This window comes from Panthera leo, chromosome B3 (assembly GCF_018350215.1).
Source record: "Panthera leo isolate Ple1 chromosome B3, P.leo_Ple1_pat1.1, whole genome shotgun sequence".
Taxonomy (NCBI): domain Eukaryota; kingdom Metazoa; phylum Chordata; class Mammalia; order Carnivora; family Felidae; genus Panthera; species Panthera leo.
In genome coordinates, this window is record NC_056684.1 from 120,477,386 (window position 1) to 120,501,278 (window position 23,893).

At 41.7% G+C, this 23,893-nt stretch overlaps 1 protein-coding gene across 7 annotated transcripts in view; it reads left to right on the forward strand.

The window, feature by feature from the left end:
- GPATCH2L (G-patch domain containing 2 like) overlaps nt 1-23,893 on the forward strand; it is a 74,886-nt gene that overhangs the window by 36,155 nt on the left and 14,838 nt on the right. For 5 of the 7 annotated variants that reach the window (XM_042943863.1, XM_042943867.1, XM_042943865.1 and 2 more), the window contains one exon: nt 9,076-9,170. In XM_042943863.1, the coding sequence (XP_042799797.1) occupies nt 9,076-9,170 (95 nt within the window). Of the gene's footprint in view, nt 1-9,075; nt 9,171-15,328; nt 20,324-23,893 lie in introns of those variants that run through there. The other 2 variants (XM_042943869.1, XM_042943868.1) reach the window with 1 other exon arrangement.

The following is a 23,893-nucleotide window of genomic DNA, read 5'->3' on the forward strand; positions in this document are numbered from 1 at the left end:
GAATGACTGTATTAAAAACTGTTTCGAATGGAAATTTTATCTTTTTCTTGTTCCATTTTATTTGTAGTAGGAAAAGATTTCTTTCAAAGCGTCTGGGCAGCCCTGGGAATTTCACACCCATCATTAGAACGATTTGTGTGTGTGTGTGTGGTGACTATGTTATCATTAATGGTATAATTTTATTTTGCGAAGAGAGAAGTGTTTCCTGTTTTATCACAGCTTTCCCCGAGGAGGGCTGGTGTATTAATTTGCTGTATTGCCTCCTGGCTGTTCCCAGGCTGTTTTTCCTCTTCATCATGGAATTTTTAATGGCCCTGGTGCCTCTTGGGAAGCATGTGAGGAAGAGTTCCTCAGGGAGTGCTTCCCTTTTTTCACATGCCTATAATTACTCTCCTTTAAGAGCACAAAGAGTTTGATAATCATGCCTGAACTGTGAAGGTTTCCTCTTGTCGGGTTACTGAGCTGAGGCTGCTTCCTTCCTGGACATTGCCTGTTCCACTCTCCCACACACTCAACTGTGAGAGAGTGAGGACCCCTCAGTCACCCCCTCACTGCTGGCACTATTCAGCTCTGGTTCTCAGAGTGAGGCTTGGGGGCCACTGGGAGGCCATGACCTCAGGTACTCTCTTGTTTAGTATTTCATTGCTATAAACAAGGAAATAATGGGACTGTGATTTTAAGAGAACACTACTGATGTGTCATTTTAATACAGCCCAGATGGCAGGCAGGCACAGTCGTTGGGCAAGGGAGTCTTTGTGGTCTTTGTACCACCTAATAGATCTGTGGGTTATGAGGTTTTCAGAAATACCACCCTAGAAATAATTAAATTTGATGGTTTTCAACCCTGACTGCACTTTTGAATCACCTGAGAAGCTTTAAAAAATATGTCCATGTTGAGCCCCACCCCAGAGATTCTGATTTAACGGATCTGGGGTGAGGTCCAGGCACTGGCATTATTTAAAATTCCCAGGTGACCCTAATCCGTGGCCCGAGTTACAAATTATTGCCCTACCTGCAAATGGTTTTATGACTAGTGCTTTGTAATTTGCGTAACAGGAAATCCCATTTCGTAATTGTGATTTGGTGTTGCGTGCATGATTCCTTAGGGGAGGTAGGACGCTGGACTCGTCTTCCCTTGGAGAACTGCTGAGGTGAAGAACAGGGTGTCAGGGCCTAGCATGGTGCCCAGCACGTTGTGACTCACCGTCGGGGGGGACTTGCTGGGCAGGTGTTCGGCTTGTCGGCAGGGTGCACGGAAGAAATTTGTCAACCCACTTTCTTGGATTGGTTGTTTTGGTCACTGGTACTGGGATGTTGCATTAAAGTAGTGATACTTGTTATCGGTGGTAGGGATTGCTGCAGCTCCAACAGCAGATGGTGTGGTTGGTGTTCTGGTGGAGGCAGCGGTATTGCTGTCAAGGACACGGTTCTAGAATGGTAATAAGGAGCGAGTGCTGGAGGCAGCTTTTCCCAAAATGAGAGATTTATTGATCAGGAAGGATAGCTTTTCTTCCATTATTGCTGTAGAAAACCATAACTAGAACTTATCAGTTGTTAGATCTGTCTGTGTGATGCACAAGTCCTCCGTTGTAGTTTTTGAGTGTCTTGTGACAGTTCTCAGTTTTCTCCAACTGTCCTGACCTTTCCTCTGTTGGGGGTGGCGATTTGGTGATGTATCACCGCTTCCATTTATCCTTCTTTTAAGTTTCTGATCTCGTATTAGTGGGGGTCCTGGCAGTCCCAGGTAAGGGTCTTAGCTTTACCTGGGCAAATGACTTAACCCCCCTCTACCTCAATTTCCTCATCTTTAAAATGGAAATATCAATTTTTATGGGGCTAGTGGGGATCAAAATGAAATAATATATTTGTTTAGCATACTGGTAGCTAATATTATTTTTGTTACATGGTTACTACTCCTCCCCTGTCTTTAGGATAATTGCAGTTTTATAAACTTTGAGTCTGCTTCCAGAGTCATTTGCTAATGAGATGTCGTACAGATTCTTGAGGTGCTTAAATGGCTTAAATGGACTATAAGAGGAGGCATTTGGACACTATTTGGGTAAAAAAGAGACCTTTCTGCCCATTAGAGAGTTGAAATATGATAGGCTCTGCTTATTGTAATTCATTTTATCTGTTTCACAAACGTTACGATCTGCATATCAGAGTTGTGTGCCCAGCTGGCTGTGCCACTTGACAAGGAGTTTCAAAGAGCAAGAAGAAGACTCAATTCACGCTGTTAATTTTGACCTTTGGAGCCACAGTAAACAGCCTCAGGTTTTACCTCAGGGCTTAGGGGAAAGAACCTTTTATTAGCCCTCTATCTGCTAGGGATGCTGTGACGCACAGCGGCCCTTGCCCATCTCTTTAGTGCCTGAGTTGTGGCCAGGTGTGAGGAAATGTTTCTGCTGTGATACTGTCCAGAAAGCTGCCCAGCCCTACTGGAACTTCCCGTCGTAGAGTACACAACTCTTGAATCTTTTGTCCTTCACCAGATGGTCTTGTCGACAGCACCCTCAGCCGGCTGGCATCTTACTGCCTAAGTGGAGTGACGAAAAGCATTTTCCCTCTCTGGCCACTGTAACAGACCCAACTTTCCAATCGATGCACAGCTTTTCTGCTCCTGTGGATGGCATGAAACCACTCCAGGATATGCCAACCTTGGCCCAGGCCGGGGAAGGAGAGTACACGGAATTTTCAGGTGCTAGTGAGCACTTAGTTACGGACTGTCAAGGGTTAGGTTTGAGTGAAAACACTATTGGAAATGCTGGGATCTCATCCTGTTAGAGAAGCCTCTTCTGTGCCCTCTCATTGTGAAGTGGTTTTCTGTCCCTAACTGCTGCTCGTGTCAGGCCCGGACCCTTTCCTGTGCGCAAATCTGAGAAGACGGTTCCTACTGGGTGCTTCGTCAATGTCAGTTCACCCCGAAGATGAAATCACATGTGAGGAAGGGGCTTCTTCATTTCTCTAGATTGGATCCTCTTTTCCTTCCTTTTACCCTAGCACTTTGTTCTTGGATTACAGCTCAGTGTCTGGCATCTGTTCATTCTTTACGCATTGGCCTTCCTCACTGTGTCCTGAGCGCCCGGCGGACGGGCCCTCGGCTCAGTCATCTTGTGTGTACCCTCTCCACATTCAGCAGAGTGCTTTACACAGGGTAGGCCTCCCTCCATAAATTTTTGTTAAAAATAATTGAGGGGAATAGATTAGTAATTAAGGAGAATAATTGGAATATATGATATATATGACCTTTGGTCCTTAGAAATATCAATAATTTTTTTTTCTTGATGTTACTTGTTTGTATGTGTTTAAGAAAAAAATACAGCGAATAAATACCTTTTCACGATAAATCTTATTTTTATTTCCCATATTTAAAAAGTGAACTTTTCAATGATTTTTAAATGAGTGATTTTTGAAGGTGAACTATTTCTTAAATTAACTTGCCATTGGCAGGTAGACTGTTTTCTCTCCTCAGAAGCGACTCTAAACATCTTTGTTCTAAATCTAAAGCAGCCACTTCAGTTATTTTTTGCCAACATTGGTTCTATTAAACATGCATGTATTTCTCAAAGTAATTTTTTTTCCCCTAAAAGTACATTCCTGCCCCAGGGACATAGTGATCTGCCCAGTTTCCTAAGTAACACTGCAGCTTGAACGGCTCACCTGATCTTTCAGTTACCTGCACTAAAAAGTAAAATAGAAATGTTGTGTTTATGTGTGGATATACAGAATGCTCTTTCAATTAATTGCTAATGTTCAGCATTCACCTTCACATTTATGAAATGAATTTAGTTGCTTTTCCTGAAGTAAGGATTTTTAAAGAGTGTGTTTCTTTTCATACTCACCACCCCCCCCTCCCCCATCAGTTCTTTTTGGCAAATGCTGCTGAATGTGATGTTTTTAGGGGAAGTACTCTTGCTGTGGAAGGATCGCGCCCCAAGAATGTGGAGGCCCCGATCAGATGAAACAGAACGGGCATAGCTGGTCTTTTCTTTAGGTTAATTGCTCGTATACTGGGGGACAGCAGTTTTATTTAAATTACTATTCATTTTATCATTCTGTTATTAAGTTAAATTTTTAGATCTCTTTTATTGACTAAGTTGGCTTTGGGAATTTGGCATATATATATATTTTTTTAACTCAGTAATTTTCACAGCAGATAGAAGCTTATCAGAATTACCTGAGGAGAAATTTCAGACTAAGCATATTACGGATTCTTCTCCCACCCCAGCATGGTGGGACATGCATATTTTGTATAAATCTTCTTATGTGATTCTGATAACCATTGCCGTTCCAATGGAGAAGAAGGTTTCAATTTTAACCTGGTAGAAATTTTAGCTTAACTGATACGTATTCTTTTTGCCCCCTGCATAATTGAAAGGTCCCTCCCCTACATACAGTACACGATTTGCAACAAAGAAACACCTGTGTAGTGCTCTTGACAGAGAGTTAAAAAAAATCTAGTTAAATCTCCCACCCTTTCTACCTACAATGGAGGGGGCTCTCTTTCCCTGTCCTTTGAGAGACCTCGATTGTATATGTTGTCTCTTTTCAGTTTCTATCTTGTGAGAGTAGACAGAGAAACTGAGTAACACAAAGAAGCAACACGTTGAAAAGAAAGGGGGCCAGAAAGGAGTTAAATACTCTTAAATGAAAGTGAGTATGGGAGGAAGTCCATTTTTTTTTCTCCCCTTTCCTTGATTCTTTAGGTCTACTGTTTCTGATACGGAATTATTTGGGACGGTTCCAAAATTGGAGCTGCCTCTTCAATAGGAGGCGGTGGCTGCTCATTGCACACCTCCATGCTTGGGTTCCCAAATATAACACAGGGGCCTTCCCAGCCCCCAACGTGGATTGCTCTCCACTCCTGAACAGGGCTGCCCTCGTGTTCGAAATGTGCTAGACAGCGTGGCAGGCTCTGTTTCCTGTCTCTCTTAAATCCTCTTGTGCCGAGCACCCAGCTTCCTCTGTGCTTTCCCCAGGCTCTGGGTTTCCAGGTTCCTGGGTCCTCTTCCCTTTTTGTCCTCCAAGGTTCCTCCCAGGCAGATGGAGCCCTCAAAGGGGAAAATAGAGTTTCCCAAGCTATAAACTCTGCCATTACTAGTGTTCAGTTAAAACTAAAGAGAAGGAAAATGTCTTACTGTCCTTTATAATAATTTGACTGTCTCACTTCTTTCTTTCCCAGACCTTTACCAGGAAGGGACGTAAGGAGAGACATATATCCCTTCTGTACTCAGACCTAAGATGTGATGTTATTCAACTTCTGAAATAGCTCTCCAGCCTGGAAATTGTCTTTAAGAGAAATGTGTTAAGAGGGAGGGAGCATTAAACTGTGTTTTAGGCATGAACATGGCTTCTCTTTATCCCTGCCTCAGTTTCTCTGTTATCTAGTTCTGTAACTAGAAAAGCTGTGTGGCTGGAAGTAGGGCCAGGCTACAAGGTCCTTTAGGGAAGAGACTGCCTCTTTTCACCACCTCAGTAAAAACAGTGAACAATAAAAGAAGCAAAAAAACGCTCCTGAATAGAAAGGAAGTAGTCTGTGTAACAATGCATACTTTTACAACAAAATAAGGTGATTGACTTTATCAACTTTATTACCTGGGTCCCTTAGAAAGCCTTAGGTTCTTTCCTAAGTTACCACAGAGGAATTTACAAAATTTGAAGGATTTAGAATGTTCAAGGTAATAATTAAGAATGGGAATGGGGTGATAGAAGTCGATCATTTACCACAGAGACAAGTAACAGGCTGGAGGCTTAGCAGTAAGGGGGCATTTAATGTAGGGCCAGTTGACCCTAAAGCCCTTACGATCACTGAGCAAGGAAAGAGTGGGGGTCAGAGAACCATGGCCCAGAGGGACAGGGCCTCGTAAGGATCACCTGAGCCTGTGAGGCCACAGCAGCCCCCTAAGGACACTGCAGGATGTAGTGCAATATAATAATCTGTATGCGTAGTAATAGGTAAGTGATATTTATTTTTATTTTACTAAAATAAGCATTTAAAACACCATATTTCTGCTTAAAATGATTAAAAGTATAAATATTTTGGTATATCAGTGATTCCATCTTTTTATTCCCAAATGTGTCAGTTCTTGAAAATGTGAGATAAATGTCACTGACTCGGTCAATAAAGGAGTGATAATATGGGCCCTTACCCATCTTACTGACATATATCAAACATGCAAAGCTGTGAAAATGATGAACGGTGTATATATAAAAGGCAGTACTTATTTAGTTCAGCCCAAGTTGATACTCTGAGAATTAATATCTTTAAACCCTTTTGAGGGGTGCCTGGGTGGCTCAGTCAGTTAAAGCGTCCAACTCTTGATCTCGGCTCAGGTCATGATCTCTTGGTTCATGAGATCGAGCCTGCGTCAGGCTCTGCACTGACAGCGTGGAGCCTGCTTGGGATCTCCTCTCCCCCTCTCCCTGACTCGTGCTCACTCTCTTTCTCTCTCAAAATAAATAAACCTTAAAAAAAAACCAAAAAACCTTTTGAGTACTTACACTTTGCATTTTGCATCTGTCTCATAAAATTCGGCACTTTGTAAACACTGACCTTAAAGAAATAATGTTTTGTGGGTTTTATTTTGTTTGCAAAGGTTTTTAAACTAAGCTTTTTAATGAAGGATAATGAAGTCACATTGAAATAACCTGTATCCGGATCCAGACACGGAACATTACCAAAAAGAACCCCAGAAACTCCTGGTGCTTTGTCTAGTCACTATCCCTCCTTCCCTCCACTCCATAGCTCAGGGGTGACCACTGTCCTGACATCTAACAACATAGCTTAGTTTGAAGAAAGGATGTTAACATCTAATCTAAAAAGTTTTGGAGAGTCTTTAATGAGCTTAAGGTAAAGAAGAAAATATGAATATATACTGTTACTCTTTATTTATGTGACTCGTCTGTCTGAAGTATTTCGGGAGAAGCATGCTTAGATTAGAGCAAAGTGGAAAATTTGAGTCTGGATCTGCATGTACTCAAGTACCTCATCTGTGGAAAAGATGGAAGCCATATTCTGTACATTCCTGTATTTTGATAAAAGACAAAACTTTGTCGGGTCACTCTCTTTTCTGCCTGTGGCTTTGACTTCAAAGGGAATTCCCACCTTTCTCTGTAGATGGAAGGCCAGTCTACCTTTGGTATTCTGCCATCTATGTTTCTTATTATTAATCAACATGCTGATTTATTCCCAGGACTTTGGTGGGGTATGGAAAATGAATTGTTCTCTCTGCTTTACACATTTGTATTCACATTTCACTTTGGGGGCTCTTTAACTCTTCATGGGATACTTAAAAGTTAGCTCTTTTTCCATTTAGAAGAGAGTGATCAATGAAAGGTGACTTAGATGGAGTATTCCAAAATACGGGCTTTATACTATAAATCTCTGCCTGTTGTAGTGTTCTTTGCATTCTGAAAATCTTATGATTTCAGTTAAAGTCTTATCTTTTTTTGTTTATAAATTGAATCGATTCTTAAGCTTTTGCATTTAGAGAAAAGAACGTATATACTTGCATGCTTTTTAAACTGTGGAAGTTGCCAGATTGGGGGCCCTCTGAATAGGAAAATTTGTCCATTCAACAGTTGTCTTGGTACTTTGTTAACTAGGTGCTCTTAGATTTGACAGAGGTTCTAGTCTTAAGACTGATAAAGTATATAAGCCAATTTGACAATAAATTATATTCATAAAAAAAAAAAAAAAAAAAGACTGATAAAGCCGTGAAGGATGCCTGGGTGGCTCAGTCAGTTTAGCGTCTGACCCTTGATTTCTGCTCAGATCATGATCTCCTGGTTCGTGGGATCAGTCTCTGCACTGACAGCATGGGGCTTGCTTGGGATATTCTCTCTCTCTCTCTCTCTCTCTCTCTCTCTCTCTGTCTCTGCCCTTCCCCAGCACATGTGCACACACTCTCAAAATAAATAAACATTAAAAAAAAAAAAAAAAGACTATTAAGCCATGATACTTGATCCCCAGCTGGGACTACCAATTAAGAGTTCATCTGGTATAATTTTACTAGATTCCTTTTTATATGTTATATACTCTGGCTATTTTTTAAAAATTGTGGTAAAACATACATAACAGAATTTGCAGTTTGAACCACTTTTAAGTGTACAATTGACTGGTTTCTAGAACTTTTATTCATTAGTATCAGTTCTAGTCAACATATTTAATGGCCATCAGCTAAGTGCCTTGTGCTGAGGTTAGTAGATCAGTGGAAAATTATGAAAGGAGTATAAATATGGTCCCTGTTCTCAAGGAGATTAAGCCTCATTAGTGAAACAAGATATATGTATACCAGTTAAATAATGATTCATGGTCAGTAAGGCCTCGAATGTTCAAGGAAAGCTTTGTGTAAAGGTGAGAATCAACTTGGTCCTTCATCGGGTAGGGTCTGTCTAGTTTGAGAGGAAGGAGGAAGTGGGCAACTAAAATCTCAGGCCAGCTGTTTCAGCGTTCAATCCATTGTCTTTCATACAATCTTTTGCTTTTTTCCAGCCGTGAAGCACTCACTGTCTTGTTTTTAAGTTAAGCTGACTATTCTGATGAGGGAATATATTATTAGCAAGAAATTAATATTTAAAAAAACCACAGAAATCAAACTTACCTAACTTGTGATACAGACACTTAAAATCCAGAATTATAGTGATAGAAGGGTTAAAATCCCTATTAAAATTCTGTGCAAATATCTGTGTTCATGCAGCATTAAACTTTTCAGTATATTACCACTTGGGAGTAGGTATTTCATTAGTGAGTTTAGAACAATTGCAGTTATAGTTTTTATGAAAAATAATTGTACAAAAATCAGCATGCAATGAAACACATTTATTGAAATTAATCTTGAGTGTCTGCTATTCTGAAATTAGGTAAAAAGTTTAGAATGGGTATAGATTGTGCATAAAAAGTGAGTTATGGTTAATCCTGAATAATCTTGTACTTGACAGTTGATGACACAGGGTGGTACCTGTCTTGTTAGTGTATGTCTGTAATGGGTCAGGGATTTTATCTGGGCCGAACATAATGTTTTACAATAAGAATAACAAAGTGAAAACACTGTTTTTTCTTTCTCACATCTGCAGACAGGCAAACATACACTTGGGACCCCCATGTTCACGTGACATCAAGAGGAAACGGAAACCTGTGGCCACAGCATCTCTGTCTAGCCCAAATGCAGGTAACTGTATGTAGTTATCATTTCTTGAGCACCGGTTGTGTGTCAGGCACTAAATTATGTTTTATATACCTTTTCATCTAACCTTTATAATAAGGTAGGTCCTTTTATTCCCATTTTGTATGGGAAAATGAGAACGCGAGAAAGTAATTTCCCCAAGGTCATGTACATGGTAAGAATTCAAACCCAGCTCTCTCTAACCTAGAAGTCTGTGCTTTTTCGCTGTGTCCTGTGGCTTTCTTGAGTTTGAATCTCAGTATTCCACTGGATCAGCAATCTTTGGTCATCTGTGCTTTTGTTCTAACACAGACAAGGAAGTTAGGTCTGTGTTAATGAAAATCCAGATAGGATGGTGGTTTAGTCAGTAGTCAGGGAGCCACATGGATTTATTTACTTTCTTATTTGGTTCACAGTACAGTGCATTCTCACTGTTCTTATTTGTAGTAGAGTGCTAATACTTTACTATCCGTGGAATTTCTATTTAAAAACTATTTTTAGGGGCACCTGGGTAGGTCAAGTCGGTTGAGCGTCCGGCTCTTGATTTCAGCTCAGGTCATGATCTCACCGTTGTGGAATTGAGCTCCGTGTCCGGTGCAGAGCCTGCTGGGATTCTCTGTCTCCTTCTACCTCTCTCCCCCACTCGAATGCTCTCTCCCGCTCTAAAAAAACAGCTTTCAAGTTAAAACCTGTTCATTTTCGGGGCAAAACCAGTTGATTAGAAACTGAAATACTGGTTCTCTTTGGTGAGCAGTAGTGACCAGGAGAGGACATGAGGAAGTCTTCTAGGAAAGGCTGTATGTCATCAGCTAGGTAGGGTTACATGAATCTATACATATGTAAAACTTCATTGAGCTGTACATTAATGATTTATGTACTTTACGTATGTTGTTCTTAAAAAAGGGGGGATAATTATTATTTATATCAGAGAGAATATCGGATGTTTGTAGGTATTTTTCTTTGGAGTTAAGAGAAAGTAGTTAAACATAGTTGGTAATCAGGAAATTTTTGTGTTATTTCAGTACAGTTTAGGATGAATTGCTCTGGGTAAAAAGGTCATATCTATTTGTAGGATCTGTCAGAAATACCTGCAGTTATTTTCTTGATGATGGTGAATTCACCCTGAGGGAATTGAGTATATCATAGATTATTTTATTTTCTTCAGAAAATACTATATATTATATTAGATCAGAGCAGTTGAAAGCTGAGTAAAGAGTAAGCCTCAGAAAGATGGGGAACTCTGTCCCCCCCCCCCCCCAACTTTGGAAAGTTTCAGTACACATTGAAATTGACTTTCAGCTTCTGTTTGGGGTGGCTACTGGACAATCTTATCACAGATCTGGTAATTATAATAATTTTTTCCAGTGATTTCTACATGGCCATGCCCTGAGCTGATTACTTTCCATACATTATTTCACTTAATCTTTGCAACAGCTTATAAGGTAGATGTGTTTGTATTCCCAATTTACACATGAGCAAATTGAGGCTTACAGGAGTTAAATCACTTCCCCGAGGTCACATGAGTGATAAATTGCAGTGCCAAGGTCAAACTGGTTTCCCTAGGACTCATGAGCTGCCTTCTTACACACTTCAGGTGTTCTGTGTTATATAAGATAGAATTGGTTCCAAACAGTGACTGTATCAAAACCCACCCAGATCCTCATTCACTCTGTGGTATTGAAAACATTAAAACACAATCTCCCCTTTTTATCTTTTTTTCCCTCCTTAATATCTAGCTTCTATTTTTAGGTTTTAATTGTTCATAAGACAAGAACTGTTGAGAAGAGTTTAAAATCCTTGTTCCATACTCAAATCAGGAAAGGTACTGGGAGGTATTAAATAAGACTTGGGGCATTAAACATTTCTCCTACTGAGCTCAACCCCTCCTCTCACTTGTTGACTAAGGTCTGCTTCACTGAACATTTTTTTTTTTTTTTCTATCCACAACCCGAGTGCCCCATGGAGGTGAAGGACATAGCCCGAGCCCGCACCATCAGTCAGTAGAACAAATGGGCTTGCTCTGCCTAACATCGGGCCATCTCGGATTCCACCTCTTTTATAGAAATGAGTGATGAAGAGAGGTGCGTTCCGCTTTGCCGCTGTATTAATACACATCAGGGGCCAGCTCCTGGCACTAAATCACGCTACTGCATACATCTGTTATCGGACTCTTCACCAGTGTGATGAACAAGACTGCAGATAGAGGCTTCCTTGTGTCATTCTTTATAGGATTTTCCTAAAAGAATAAATAGCTCAGATCTCTGCCAACACTCTCCCCTGTCACTGTGATGAATTCAGCTTCTTTCTTAAACATGCAGCCACAAATCTTTTTCTTTTTCCCCTCCCCCACTGGTAGAAAGTTTTGAGTTGAGATTGACTGAATTTAAAGGTATTAATAAGGCTAGAGAGGTGAAGAGCGGAAGGGAGTAGCTTGTCTTGTCTTTATATTAATACTAAGAAAAGCCAGGGGAAAAGGCCTTTTCATTAGGTCGTTAAATAGATCTTGAAAGTGTAGCACCTTTGTTTTCTTCTTTTTATCTCCACTTCCCTTCTGTTTATGACTTTATAACGTACACAGGTGTCTGGCACACAGAGCCACCTTTGGAGTTTAGTGAGAAACTGTGTAAACTGGCTTCTGTTTCGATAGCACCAGAACAGGGAAGACCCAGTAAGTCTGTACCTCATGCTCAAGTGAATTTGCTGGATATGCTCTTAAAGAATGTAACTGGAAAAGAAAAAATGGGTTATTTTCTCTGAGGTTCAAGATCATAAGTAGTTATAAGAAAACGTAAGGAACACAGCTGAAAACCAGGTTTCATTTCTATGAGATGATTTTCTTCATTAGAATGATAGAATGGAGGCTTTGGTGTACAAATCCTATTCCTTCAAAAATTAAACACCTGGCTTCGGGTAAAGGAGAGTTGGGGGGTGGTATGATGCTGTATTCAGAGCCCTGACTGTTTTGGCCGTCCCCAAAGCCTCTTCTGACCTTCCTGTCTCTGGGACCAGATATGTGTCCTTCGAGCATCAGTTGGAAGGGTACTCAGCAGTTCCAAATACCAGGCCATTGATGCTAGAGACACATTTGCAAGGGCAGGAGTTTCTGTCTGGTTTGCTCACTTCTGTACTCCTGGCGTCTAAAATAATACTCTGCCTGGAGAATGATCTCACTAGATAGTTTTCATGTGAATAAGTGAGTACAGTCTTAAAGTTGAAACAGAGTTATTCTGAAAATTACTCTGACCCTGTGACTGGATTCAGTAGTTCCACTGTAAGTTGGCCTTGTCCCAGGAGTCATAGGGCAGATTCTTATTGCCCCTTTTTGTTTGTTTTTTTTCTTACTGCCCCTTTTTAAAGTTTAAATGGTTTTTAAAGTTATAAATGTTTTTTAGTAAATATTGAATGGCTATGAAAGAAGATTTGTAGAAGATCTGTAAGGTGCGAAGGAAAACAATATAGCAAATATCCATGTACCTACCATCCACTTTAAGAAAAAGACCACCACCTTTAAAGTCTTCTTCTCACTGTCCTTGGAGGTCACCATTGTCCTGTTGTGGTTTTTTGTTATATTAATAAGTGTTTTTTAAAAATCATTTGTCATTCTTTGGGGTTTGTTTTCAAATTGCTTTGACAGACATATGCTCTCTAAGCAATATATTGTCTAGTTAGCATGTTTTAGAAGCTTGTGTTAATGGAATGTCCTATTTTATACGTTACAAGTTTCACCCAGTTGTGTTTGAGATTCGCTCACGTTTTGTGCTGCCAAAATCCTTTTATTTTTCTGCCGTATGTATGGTATTCTGTTGTATGAATATGGTGAGTATACTACAATTAAACATTCCTAATGGACATTTAGATTATATCCCATTTTATGCTATTGTGAAAAATACTGCATTGTTCTCTGGGAGAACATGTGCCAAAGTGTTCCCGGGCCACTTCACACTCCTTAGGATGGCTGTGTCAGGGAACAGGGAACAACAAATGTTGGGAAAGATGTAAAGAAATTGGAATATTGTGCATTAACGGAGGGTATGTAAAATAGTGTAGCTACTGTGGAGCCCTGTGGTGGTTCCTCAAAATTGTAAACATAAAACTGCCATGTGATGCAGCAATTCTGCTTCTAAGTGTATACTCAAAGGAATTGAATGCATGGATTCAAACAGATAATTGGACACCCATGTTCATAGCAACATTATGCACAGTAGTCAAAAAGTGGAAACAACCCAAACCGATAAATGTATAAATCGATAAACAACATGTGGTATATACAGACAGTGGAATATTATTTGGCCTTGACAAGGAAGGAAATTCTGACATGCTACCGCATGAATGAAGACATAACGCTAGGAGCGCCTGGGCGGCTCAGTCTGTTAAGCATCCGACTTTGGCTCAGGTCATAACTTCACGGTCTGTGAGTTCGAGCCCCGCACCGAGCTCTGTGCTGACAGCTCGGAGCCTGGAGCCTGCTTCGGATTCTGTGTCTCCCTCTCTCTCTCTGCCCCTCCCCCACTCGCTTGCTCGCTCTCTCAAGAATGAACATTAAAAACAAAAAGACCTAATGCTAAGTGAAATCAGCCAGACATAAAAAGATAAATACTATATGATTTCAGTTATATGAGGTACCTAGCATGGTCGAGTATATAGAAACAAAGTAGAATCATGGTTGCCAAGGACTGGGGAAAGAGGAGAATAGGAGTTACTATGTAATAGGATAGCGTTTCCATTTGGGATAGTGAAGAAGCTCAGGAGTGGGATGGTGGTGATGGTTGTGCAGCATCGTGAACGTACCTGATGCCGCTGAACTGTACACTTGAAATTTGTTAATGTGGGAAATTTTATGTTACGTGTATTTTACCGTAATAAAAAATATGGAGCAAAAAACCAGTTTTCCTAGGATGAGAGGTGTTTTCCCACTGCGGCTGAATACCATATAGTAACATTAGATTAAGTTTCGTGAAATTTATTTTCAGCTAAATATGAGTGAGTGGGCGTGTTTTGTGTGTGCGTGTGCGTGTGCATGTGTGTGTAAGAGAGACAGATTGGGGTTGTGGTGTCAGACGTATTTCTTACTGCTATGGGTGAGGTTCCAAAATGTTTGAAATCGGTGTCATAGAATAATAGCCTGCCGTGAGAAATTCATGTTTGAATATGTATGTGGGTGTGCATGTAAAGCTAAAATAAATTCTTGGGTTCACTCTGATATATGTTACTCCTTTTCGTTAGAAAAAAAAATACCAGTCTTGGCCTACTAAATTGATTTGGTGACCCACAATTTGAAAATTACTGTTCTGGTTACATGCCTAGGCGATGAATTATTGAGTGACAAGGTAAAAACAAACATTTTCTAGATTTGGCTGTATTTTAGTGTATATCCGTTCCCTCTGAACAGAGTGGGTGTGATGGTGGTTTGTACCCCTCTGCTCGGGCATTTGGAAATGTGAGGACACTGTTTGGTCATCACAGTGACTGAGGAGTGCTTTTGGCATTCAGTGGATGAGGTCCAGAGTGGAAGTGCCCTAAAGTATACAGGGCAGCCCTGCACAAGCAACGATTGTCGTGTCCAGAATATCTTCGGTGTCCTTGTCGAAAAACACTGGGCCTGACTGTGTAGTTTTTCTACCATTTTTCTTTTTGTGTGCTATTTATTGGTAACACTGTGTTATTGGAGGCGTGGGCTGTAACAAGCCTAGGGCTTGAAGTCTGGAATCAGAGTTTGAATCTTGCTACTTAACCAGCTCTGTTGTGTCCCTGAACAATGTATCTGCTTGTCTCTCTGCCTCAGTTTTTTGATCCAGAAAATGGAGATGACCATACCTACTTACAAGGGTTTGCCTTAGGAAATAAGATTATGGTTGTAGAGTATTTACAAGCTCATAAGTGCTCAATAAATGATAATTACTACATTATGAATTTGTACTGCTGTATTTATTTGTTCAGTTAAACCCGTTTTCTCAGGTAGAGACCTACTTACCTTACTTAAATCTTGCCTTTATTATTATCATTATTTTTTTTTGGAAAGGAAAAAGAGAAACCTTATGTGGCCACTTGGGTTAATAGAGTATAAAATAAAAGGATTCAGAGAAATTTGCCTTGAAGTGTCTCTTATTCTAATTTGTGTCCCCTTGATCTTTTCTTCCTTATTTTTATTGTAACCACCTTCCCAGTTCACGTGGATGTAGTGGAGCCAACCACACCAGCATCACAGGTCCAGAAATCTCCAAACCCTGAGTGGTTGGTCAGGACCTCTGCCGCAGAGAAAGCTACTGACTCCGCTGCAGCTACGTTTTTTAAAATGCCACCAGAAAAGAGCCCTGGATACAGCTAGAGGGCAGGAGCCCACCCACCGGGAGCCGCTGGGTGTCATGCAACGCATCCTAGACGTGGTGTCGCAGAGCCTTGCATATCGCAGTTGACGTTCCCAGTCCTTTTACCGCCAGGATGACCCCTCTTCAGACAAAGCAGTGGACTCTTTCTCTTAGAAAATCATGTTGTGCAAATCTGGTTTAAAAAAAAAAAAAAATTAGTAAAGTATTGCAGCAGCAGTTTAAAACAGAAAAAAAAAAGTCATCCTCTGCTATTTGTTACATTGCTGTCGTTGTCCCAACAGTTAACCTGCAGCCCCGTTTACAGAGCTGTTGCTTTTTGCAGGTATGTCTCTTTCCTTGAAAAACGAGTAACTGCTTTTGCATACTTTTTGTGTAGAGCTTTTAATATCATTTGAGGAAGTCCCAAATTGGTAGCCAGTTCTAGACAGATTTAAACACTGAGTTAAGACCGGTGTGTGGAATTGCGTTTGCAGAGACAAGGTTTGCCTTTGAGCCTGGTCTTGATTCACTGATGGTGCCAATAAGCTAAATCCATCAAGTTCTCATTTTGGAGCCTCAGAGGAGACCCCAGCGGCCTGGACAGCGGGAACTTCTTCCAGTTTTCTAAATGGCCTAATGGGATCTCCAGCAGATGCATTTGTACTTGGCCTCGTCTCCGAAGTTGGTGTTCTCCTGCGAGAGGATGTCTGTATTCATGATGTAATGAAGAAAATGGTTTAGTTGTTCAACAAACTTCAAATAGTCAGTGGATTGTGTCTTAATACTTCATGTCACAGTGTAAGCCTTTATGTACTAACTGGGAATTTTATTGTTAGTTTATAGGTCAGTAACCTGCAGCAGAAATTCATACTCTGTTATAATAATGGCTTCTTGGGGCCGTACTTTGGGGAGAAAAATGTCTTTTTGACACGCCTTTATACTTGGCGTGTTTATGACGGCTCAGCTGCGTGTGGAGTTATGTATACAGCCATGCCTGGAGTTGGATGCCGCTTTGTCAGAATGAGGAATAAGTGACTGCCTGGAACCGCTGGGGAAAAGCCACCCTTTCTAAAAAAGTATTATCAAGAGTGTCTGTCATTCGGAGGACTGGTTGACAGAGCGTTCTTTTTTGTACGAGTTGAGTACATTTACTCTGAAATGTACAGAAACTGTTTTCAAAGTGCCCACCGCTCTGGAACATTCCAGAGGAACTCCCAGCCCCGCACCTGGATATTTTCCGTGCTTGAATAGGTGCTGAGTGTCAGGACAGAGCCTCCTTTTCGCGAAACGCAGTTGTCCCTTCTCCTCACGCAGAATGTGAGGGTGGACTGCTCTATCACGTTCCCTTTAAAAATGGTAGTCCTCTCCAGTGCCAAGTCCAGGGTTTCCTTGTTGATGGGTGGGTGTGAGTCTAGTTGGAAAGGGGGACTTGAAGGTAATTTACGTAGCACTTCTCTGTAACGGAGAACGGAGAACATGTCAGCTGTAACAAGGGGTATGGTGGAGGGAGGGGCAGGCGGAGATTGTGAGGTGAGGGAGTGGCGTGAATGCCAACCCAGCATCTCTGGGAGCCACCCCTGGTTCTCATGCAGTAGTGAGTGTACTTCCCTTCCCTGGGGCCTATAGCCGTGGCAGTATAAGAGATAAAGTGCCTGTTGAATATGAAATGGCACTACCAAGTTGTTTTAGTGACGAAGGTAGGCTTGATTGTCCTGTGTGCATTCAAACCTAGTGTCCGTCGTGTCCTGAGACAAGTCTCTAATGTAATTAGTTGGATTTAAGGGAGAAATCCATGGACGTAATTTTACTTTCTTGGCACTAAGCTCTGGCTGTTGTAGAGATGGGTCCTGTCATCACAGCCTATTCAGACTTCCACAGTTCAGGGCGAGTCTTATGGCCTAGCAGTTCTCCTTTCTACCTGTGATTACAAATAATTTACATAGACAACTTTATTTACATTTTAAACATCTGTGTGATGTAAGGGCAGGTGACTGCTGCCGTTTTTCAGAGACCAGAAATAAAGTTTAGCACCTTGCCCAGAAATCACATAATCAAGCCAAAACTGAAATCCCAGATTTTTGGACTTCCTCTGCCCTGGGTTATAATCTTTTGTTTTTCATTGATAGACCTGAGTGACTCGGAGACCCATAATTTTGAAACAGTGTGTCATGAACGTTCATCATCTTTCTTGGGCATGCTTTTCTACATATTTTCAGTACATTCAACAGGGATTACCCCCAAATGCCATATCTACCTATAAGTGGGGAAGAAAATTAGTTGCCTAAAAAATAGCCATGAATACTTTGCAACACAGGGTTGTCAGCTGTGCTCCTCATTTTAGGCTGCTGCATGAGCATGCGTACAGAATTATTAACCAACTTACTTTGCTTCTTTTCTGTATGAGTCAATTCCAGAGGAGTAACCTTAGAATGGGGTGTTTTTTGAATCTTAAATTTTAAATTTCTTTTTTATATGGCCAAGTGTATGATGTCATACACCGAGAAAAGTCTGTTACCTTTCAACAAAAGATGTAATTTCAAGATCAGGCTTTGTAGTCTGTTGAAAAAACTCTCATAGCATGACTTCCTTTGGGGATAATCATTGAGCTCACATGCATTTGATCTACTCAAAACTAGTAACTGAAGCTGAGTTGCATAGTTCTTGCTTATTTCAGGGTTCTGATTTATCCTAGCCGGCTATACAGCCTGCCTGTCTGAATCCTAACCTGTATTTTCCACGGTGGGCACAAGTCAAGAGATTATCTACTTGCATGAGCATCATTCATAAAAATTAGTTTTCTTATGAATTTAAGGGAATTGGAGATTATTTTTCATTTTAAGGGAACAGGTTCATTTGCATCAACTCTTGTGTTACTTTTTGGTAAGAACTGTGCAGAATAGGGAATTAGCTGTTTCCGTGGTGCCAAATTTGGGAGGGGCAGGGTGTGGTCTCTATTGAGTGGTGTATGCTTAATAAATAGGGCACATTTAACCTTGAATTCTTTTGAAATCAAATGCAGTTCAAAATATCAGACGACATTGTTTTGCTGGGCTGTGAAACAGGCTGTGAACAAGGCCATTTTGGCAGTAAAGTGACCAAAAGCTGAAATAAAACTTCTTAATCTGTGATGCTTGTGGCATCCTTTGCTAAGTCAAGCTCCACACCGAGGACAGGTAATTAAACTACTTAGGAATCCCACATAGATGGCTCTGATCTGTCCCTGTATTTTGGAATCAGAGACATGGTCTAGACCCACAGCACTGGAGGTTGTCGAGCTGCAGAGGAGCAGAGTCACCACAGAGGTCACTTAAAGTGGAACAGGTTACGGTGTCAGGAGGAAGGAGCTAGGCTGGCAGTGTCATTGCTGGTGTGACGGCTACTCCACTTTGGCTCTAAGGCTCCTGGTGATGTTTGATTTCATTCCTGGTCTTCTCTCTATTTTGACTTCATTCCTCTGGTCAGAGCCACATGCTTTTTGTTTCCTGAGGCGAAGACTATGTAAAAATCTCAGCATTACGAGCCGCATTCAGTGTTCCCTGAGTCTGGTGAAATTCAACAGACTGGCCTACTCCAGCAGCTGTGGATACAGTCTAGCTGGGGGCAGAGTTTACAGGGTGTGTCATGATTCCTGTGGTGGCTGGAAGGATAGTAAAAGCAGTTTGCCCCTGATGTCAGCTGTTACCTTTGTTAATACTTGAGCTGTCTCACTTGTTGGTATTTGCTTATCTCCCGCGCCGGCCACGCCAGCTGGTGGAGTTACTGATGGTGGCGGCAGTCAGGATGGGCTCTTACCCCATCAAGCAACGGTACTGAGGGAGTTGTTGGGTTTTGCCAAAGCACTAAACGCAAGGTGGCCCGGAGAGGCTTTCACCTACATTAAGATCCCAAAAGAGATGAATGTCAAATGCCCGAAAACAGCAATGTGGAATAGACACAAGGAAAATGAATGATGCTGCTGAAGCATATGGATTTGTAAGGTTTTTAGCAAGCCCAGCAAAACAAACTTCTGGCCAAAAGAAATTTTCCCGCCACTGCACATAGGCGTGTTAAGCACTTGGGGAAATTGCCAAGTTTTCGGAACGTAAACTTCTCAAGCACAGTATTGAAGAATGAGGCAGATCCTGAAGATGTTCACCGGGGAAAACAATCTTGGCAAGGTTCAGAAGTAAGAAGGCATGACGAAGAGAAGGAGACATGCTTAGGGCAGAGGTGCTGGGGCCTGTAGACGGACAGCAGCAGCACGTCCTTGCCCCAACCACATATACTGGACCAGAAACGGAGGGTGGGTTGGGCAGTCTTAACAAGCCCTCCGGGGGACTCTGGTGCACGCTGACATTTGTGAACCACAGGCTTTGCATAGTTAAAGGTTTTAAGATGTTGGTGTCCCCCTAAGCTGTAAGGTGCACTTACATTTCTCTCCACAAGTATAGACGTGTTTTGTATATGATTCTTTGCAGAAATTGTTAATGTCTTTATTTCCCATACTTTTTCCCTGAAGCTCCTAAAAGATCTCCTGGAAATATTGGGAAAGGATGATGGGGAGAAAAATGTCATCAAGGCCATATTTAGATGGATGGAAACAACCTTTCACGTGGGTTAAAATATAACAGTGAATTTTCAGTCTGTGCGTGATAGTCATTTTTCACAACAGACAGCAAAACATTTGTGTAACGTACGGCCGCCTATGATTTCATGATACTTGTTCATTGCATCTTAATTTCCTGGGAAAGTGTTATGTCTTTTCCGGCATGATAATGACGAAGTCTTTAGAGTGTGGCTCACAAAAATGAAAATAATTGGCGGAAGAGACCATCCTGAGTACATAGTGTTGTGGAATAAATCCTTGTTGAGCTATTGGTGATCTTTTGCTAGAACTTAATCACACCCTATTGTCTTTGTGTTACATTTCAGTGATTCTGTAGAGGTTGGTGACCAGCAGCAACAGAATGTTGTATATTTTTGTGTTGTCTGACTCAAGGATTCAGCATTTCCGAATACGGTACTCGAGTCCTAAAGCTTTGAAATGAAATTGCGACCATTTCTTTCTTTGGGTTTTATTTGCACGAATAGGGCTAGACTGTAATTTATTACTAAAGCCTGCGAGCCCAAGATTTTTCTGGGAATATGTGTGGCCAACGAGGACTTCTCTGTTATCATGTCCTCAGGTACTCACGTCGTCTTGTGCCCAGGTGTGACTTTATAAAGGTGATTAAGTGAGGGCACAGACAGGCCTGTGTCACCGAAAGAAAAGCTTAATGTTACAGTTCCCCTAGAAACAAGGCATGGCTTGCCCTGCAGGGCCACAGGAGGACAACCGGGTTTGGTCAAGAGGCAGAAGACGGGAGCAAGCAATAGGTTTAGGCCAGAGCCTCTTTTGGGGTTTCCACTATGAAGGCGGGGCAGGGCAGGGGGAACAGTTTGGAAATGGCTAGTTTGAATAATTCTGGGGCCTTTGGACCATAGTATAGACTCTGGTTGCCTGGTACCTGGCCCTGGGGTGATTGCTTCCTGGAGTGGAACAGGCCAGATGGAGGGGGTATGGCTGCATCGTACCTGCTTAGTTTGCACATCAAAAGCGTGCTGCTGGCTGATTCCTTTGCTGTCTTCCTGAGAATCAGCCAGCCCTGGGAGAGGCAGTGTTTCCCTAGCCAGAAAGGGTTTTTAATCTGTTAAAACATTGTAATATACAGAAAATTAAAAAAAAAAAAAAAAAAAACAGGATTAGCACACATGTTTAAGCTGTTAAATTATCCTTTCAATTTTTTCAGTCTTTTAAAACACCATGTGATTTTCCTCTTCGATCTTGAAAACCAGTTAAAAATACCTCTGACCAAAAATGTTGGTGTTACTAGATAGTATCAAGGTATGGGAATATAAAAAGAAGGTTTTCAAGATGTAAATTGTGAGAAGTAATGTTTTCTTTCTCTGGAAGTGAGTTCTGACCCTTGCAGATCCCTCATTCACATGTTTTTAATTGAGAAAGAGGAAACATCAGAGAACTTACAGATGGTCGCGGTGGCTTTGACTTAAATCAACCCCTTTCACTGTGTGTAGACCCTGCATCTTGCCCCTCCCAGTGGGCTGTGTATCCCTTCATGAACAGTTGTCATGATTGTGCGGACTCCTGCTACTCCAAAACCATGGTGACACTTAAAATTGCTCTTGATATTTATCCCACTCCTCTTGTCAGTAGCTATTGCAAAATGCGGCCATTTCAAACTCTGCTTACCCCCACCTTCTCTCAAGTTCAGCGGCCAATCTCCCCCATCCCCTAGCAGGTAACAGGCCATTAGACAGGAGTCCCTGGTCGCACACCCCTTACGTACACCCTTCCTCACCTCCTTCTTGCAAGTGCCTGTCATACCTAAGACAGATTCCTTCTCCTCTGTGCCTTGGTTCCCTCTCCTTTGATCAGACGCCTTGCTCAGTCTAACTATAGCTTCTCACTCCTGGCACGTAGAACTTTGCATTTGAACATGTTTTAAAGATTCCTTCTTCAAACAAAAATACCTTTCTCAGCCCTTTGAACCCCTTGGCTCCCAAAAATACTGCCCTCACTCGCACTTCCTGTTCATTAATTCTCAGTCCACTGAAGCGGTAGATTTTAACCCTGGCTGCACATTAAGACCACCTGGGGAGATTTTTAAAAATCTTAATTCCCCCAACTGAACCACAGAAAAATCACATCAGAATGGGGAGGCGGGACAGGCTTCATTCTTTTTAAAGCAACGGAGCAGGTGGGGCTGAGAGCCACCATACCAAAACCTGGCTGCTACACTCACCGCCATTAAAACTGTTTTTGCTGGGTTCACCAGTGATTTCCAGTTGTCAAAATTCAGTCCTTCAATTGATCATTATGATGTCATACTGTACAGTGACTTCCATTGTGGAATTGTCCCTGTTCTGACCCCGCTTTCTCCTGATTTTTCCCCTACTGCTTTGCTTCCTCAGTCTCCACAGGTGGGAGGATGGGTGGGTGGGTCAGTCCAACACAGACCGGATGTCCCTGTCCTCCCTTCTGATATTTCAGTTAACACCCGTGGGCTCACGCACCCCCTTTGCTATACCACCTAATGCACTGACTTAAAGCACGGACATAGAGTGAAGCATTTCACTAATAATTGGTGTAGACTTACAGGAAAGTGTGCTCAAGGTCTCTGCTCCTTCCTTTGTTTCTCTTTGTCCCTGCTCCAGGCCCACATAGGTAGGAAGGTTGCTAATCACATTTGTCAGGTTCTAAGATTCGTAAGACCCCTATTTACTCTTGGTGTTGCCATTCGTGAAAAGTCAGGCTGGAACTCCGGTCCCTCTTCTGCTTCCTCCTCTCCAGGGTCTTGGACCAGTAAGGAGGCCTGGGCCCACTTCTACATACAAGGAGGCTACCCCCACCTAGTGCTTTCAGTTTTTTTACTTTCTGCTTCTGGTAAGAGTTTAGTTTGGGCATGAGACAGACTCATTTCCTCACCGATGTTTGACTTTCGGTACCACGTTGGATCTTGGGGTTTCAGGCCCTAGCCCTACTCCCAGTAAAGCGGAACTCGATTTTCTACTTTATTGCCATCACTGCATGCTGCCTCGGAAACTATATGTAGGGGTTCCACCCTCACCGGAAGGGATCCTGTGGGTTCCTGGCTTCTTTGAATCACTAGTTTCTGATTCGAAATCTGGGATGAGGGATCTGATTAGTACTCCTGTGCCTATCTGTCCTAGCTGCAGGAAGTGAGAATGAGTTATCTGGAATGTGTAGCTTCTGTTGGGGTTGGATGAATTCCTCAAACAGGAGGGTAGTTCAGATGCTGGACAGCTGATAAGAATAACAAAGGTCTACTCGGGCCATTATCCTATTTACTGATTCAAAAAACATGTATTCAGCGCTCAGTAAGCCAGCCTTCCTCAGGGATCTGGTGGGGAAGATGGCTGCTACAAAGCAGGATAGTCCCAGGTCCTTAGATGTACTCTGCTTGAAACCAGTCTGACCCTTTCCAGAGCCCCTAATAATATGATGATGATGATGGTAATAATGACTATTTACTGAGTGATTATTATATGCCATTTGTCAACAGCATCTCAATCTTTAACAACTCTAAGATAGGTAAATTTATGTCAATTTTAAAGCCATGAAATAATACATGCAGTCATAGATTAACTCGCTCAAAGTCACATAGCTAATATTCAAGCCAGCATTCACACTCCGTCTTTTTGGTGCTAGACTTTCTGTTCCCAGCAACACTCTTTGCTGCCTCTTTTCACAATATAAATGAACTATTGGTGGCCACGTATATGTGAAATAAACTATGTGCCACTGGTCCCAGGGCTGGGTGTCTCATGACACCCTTTTATTCCATTTACCTGTTGCTCCTGGTGAGCTGTTTATCAAAGCAACCGTGAATGGGCTCCTGTGCCTACATCATTGAAAGAAGATAG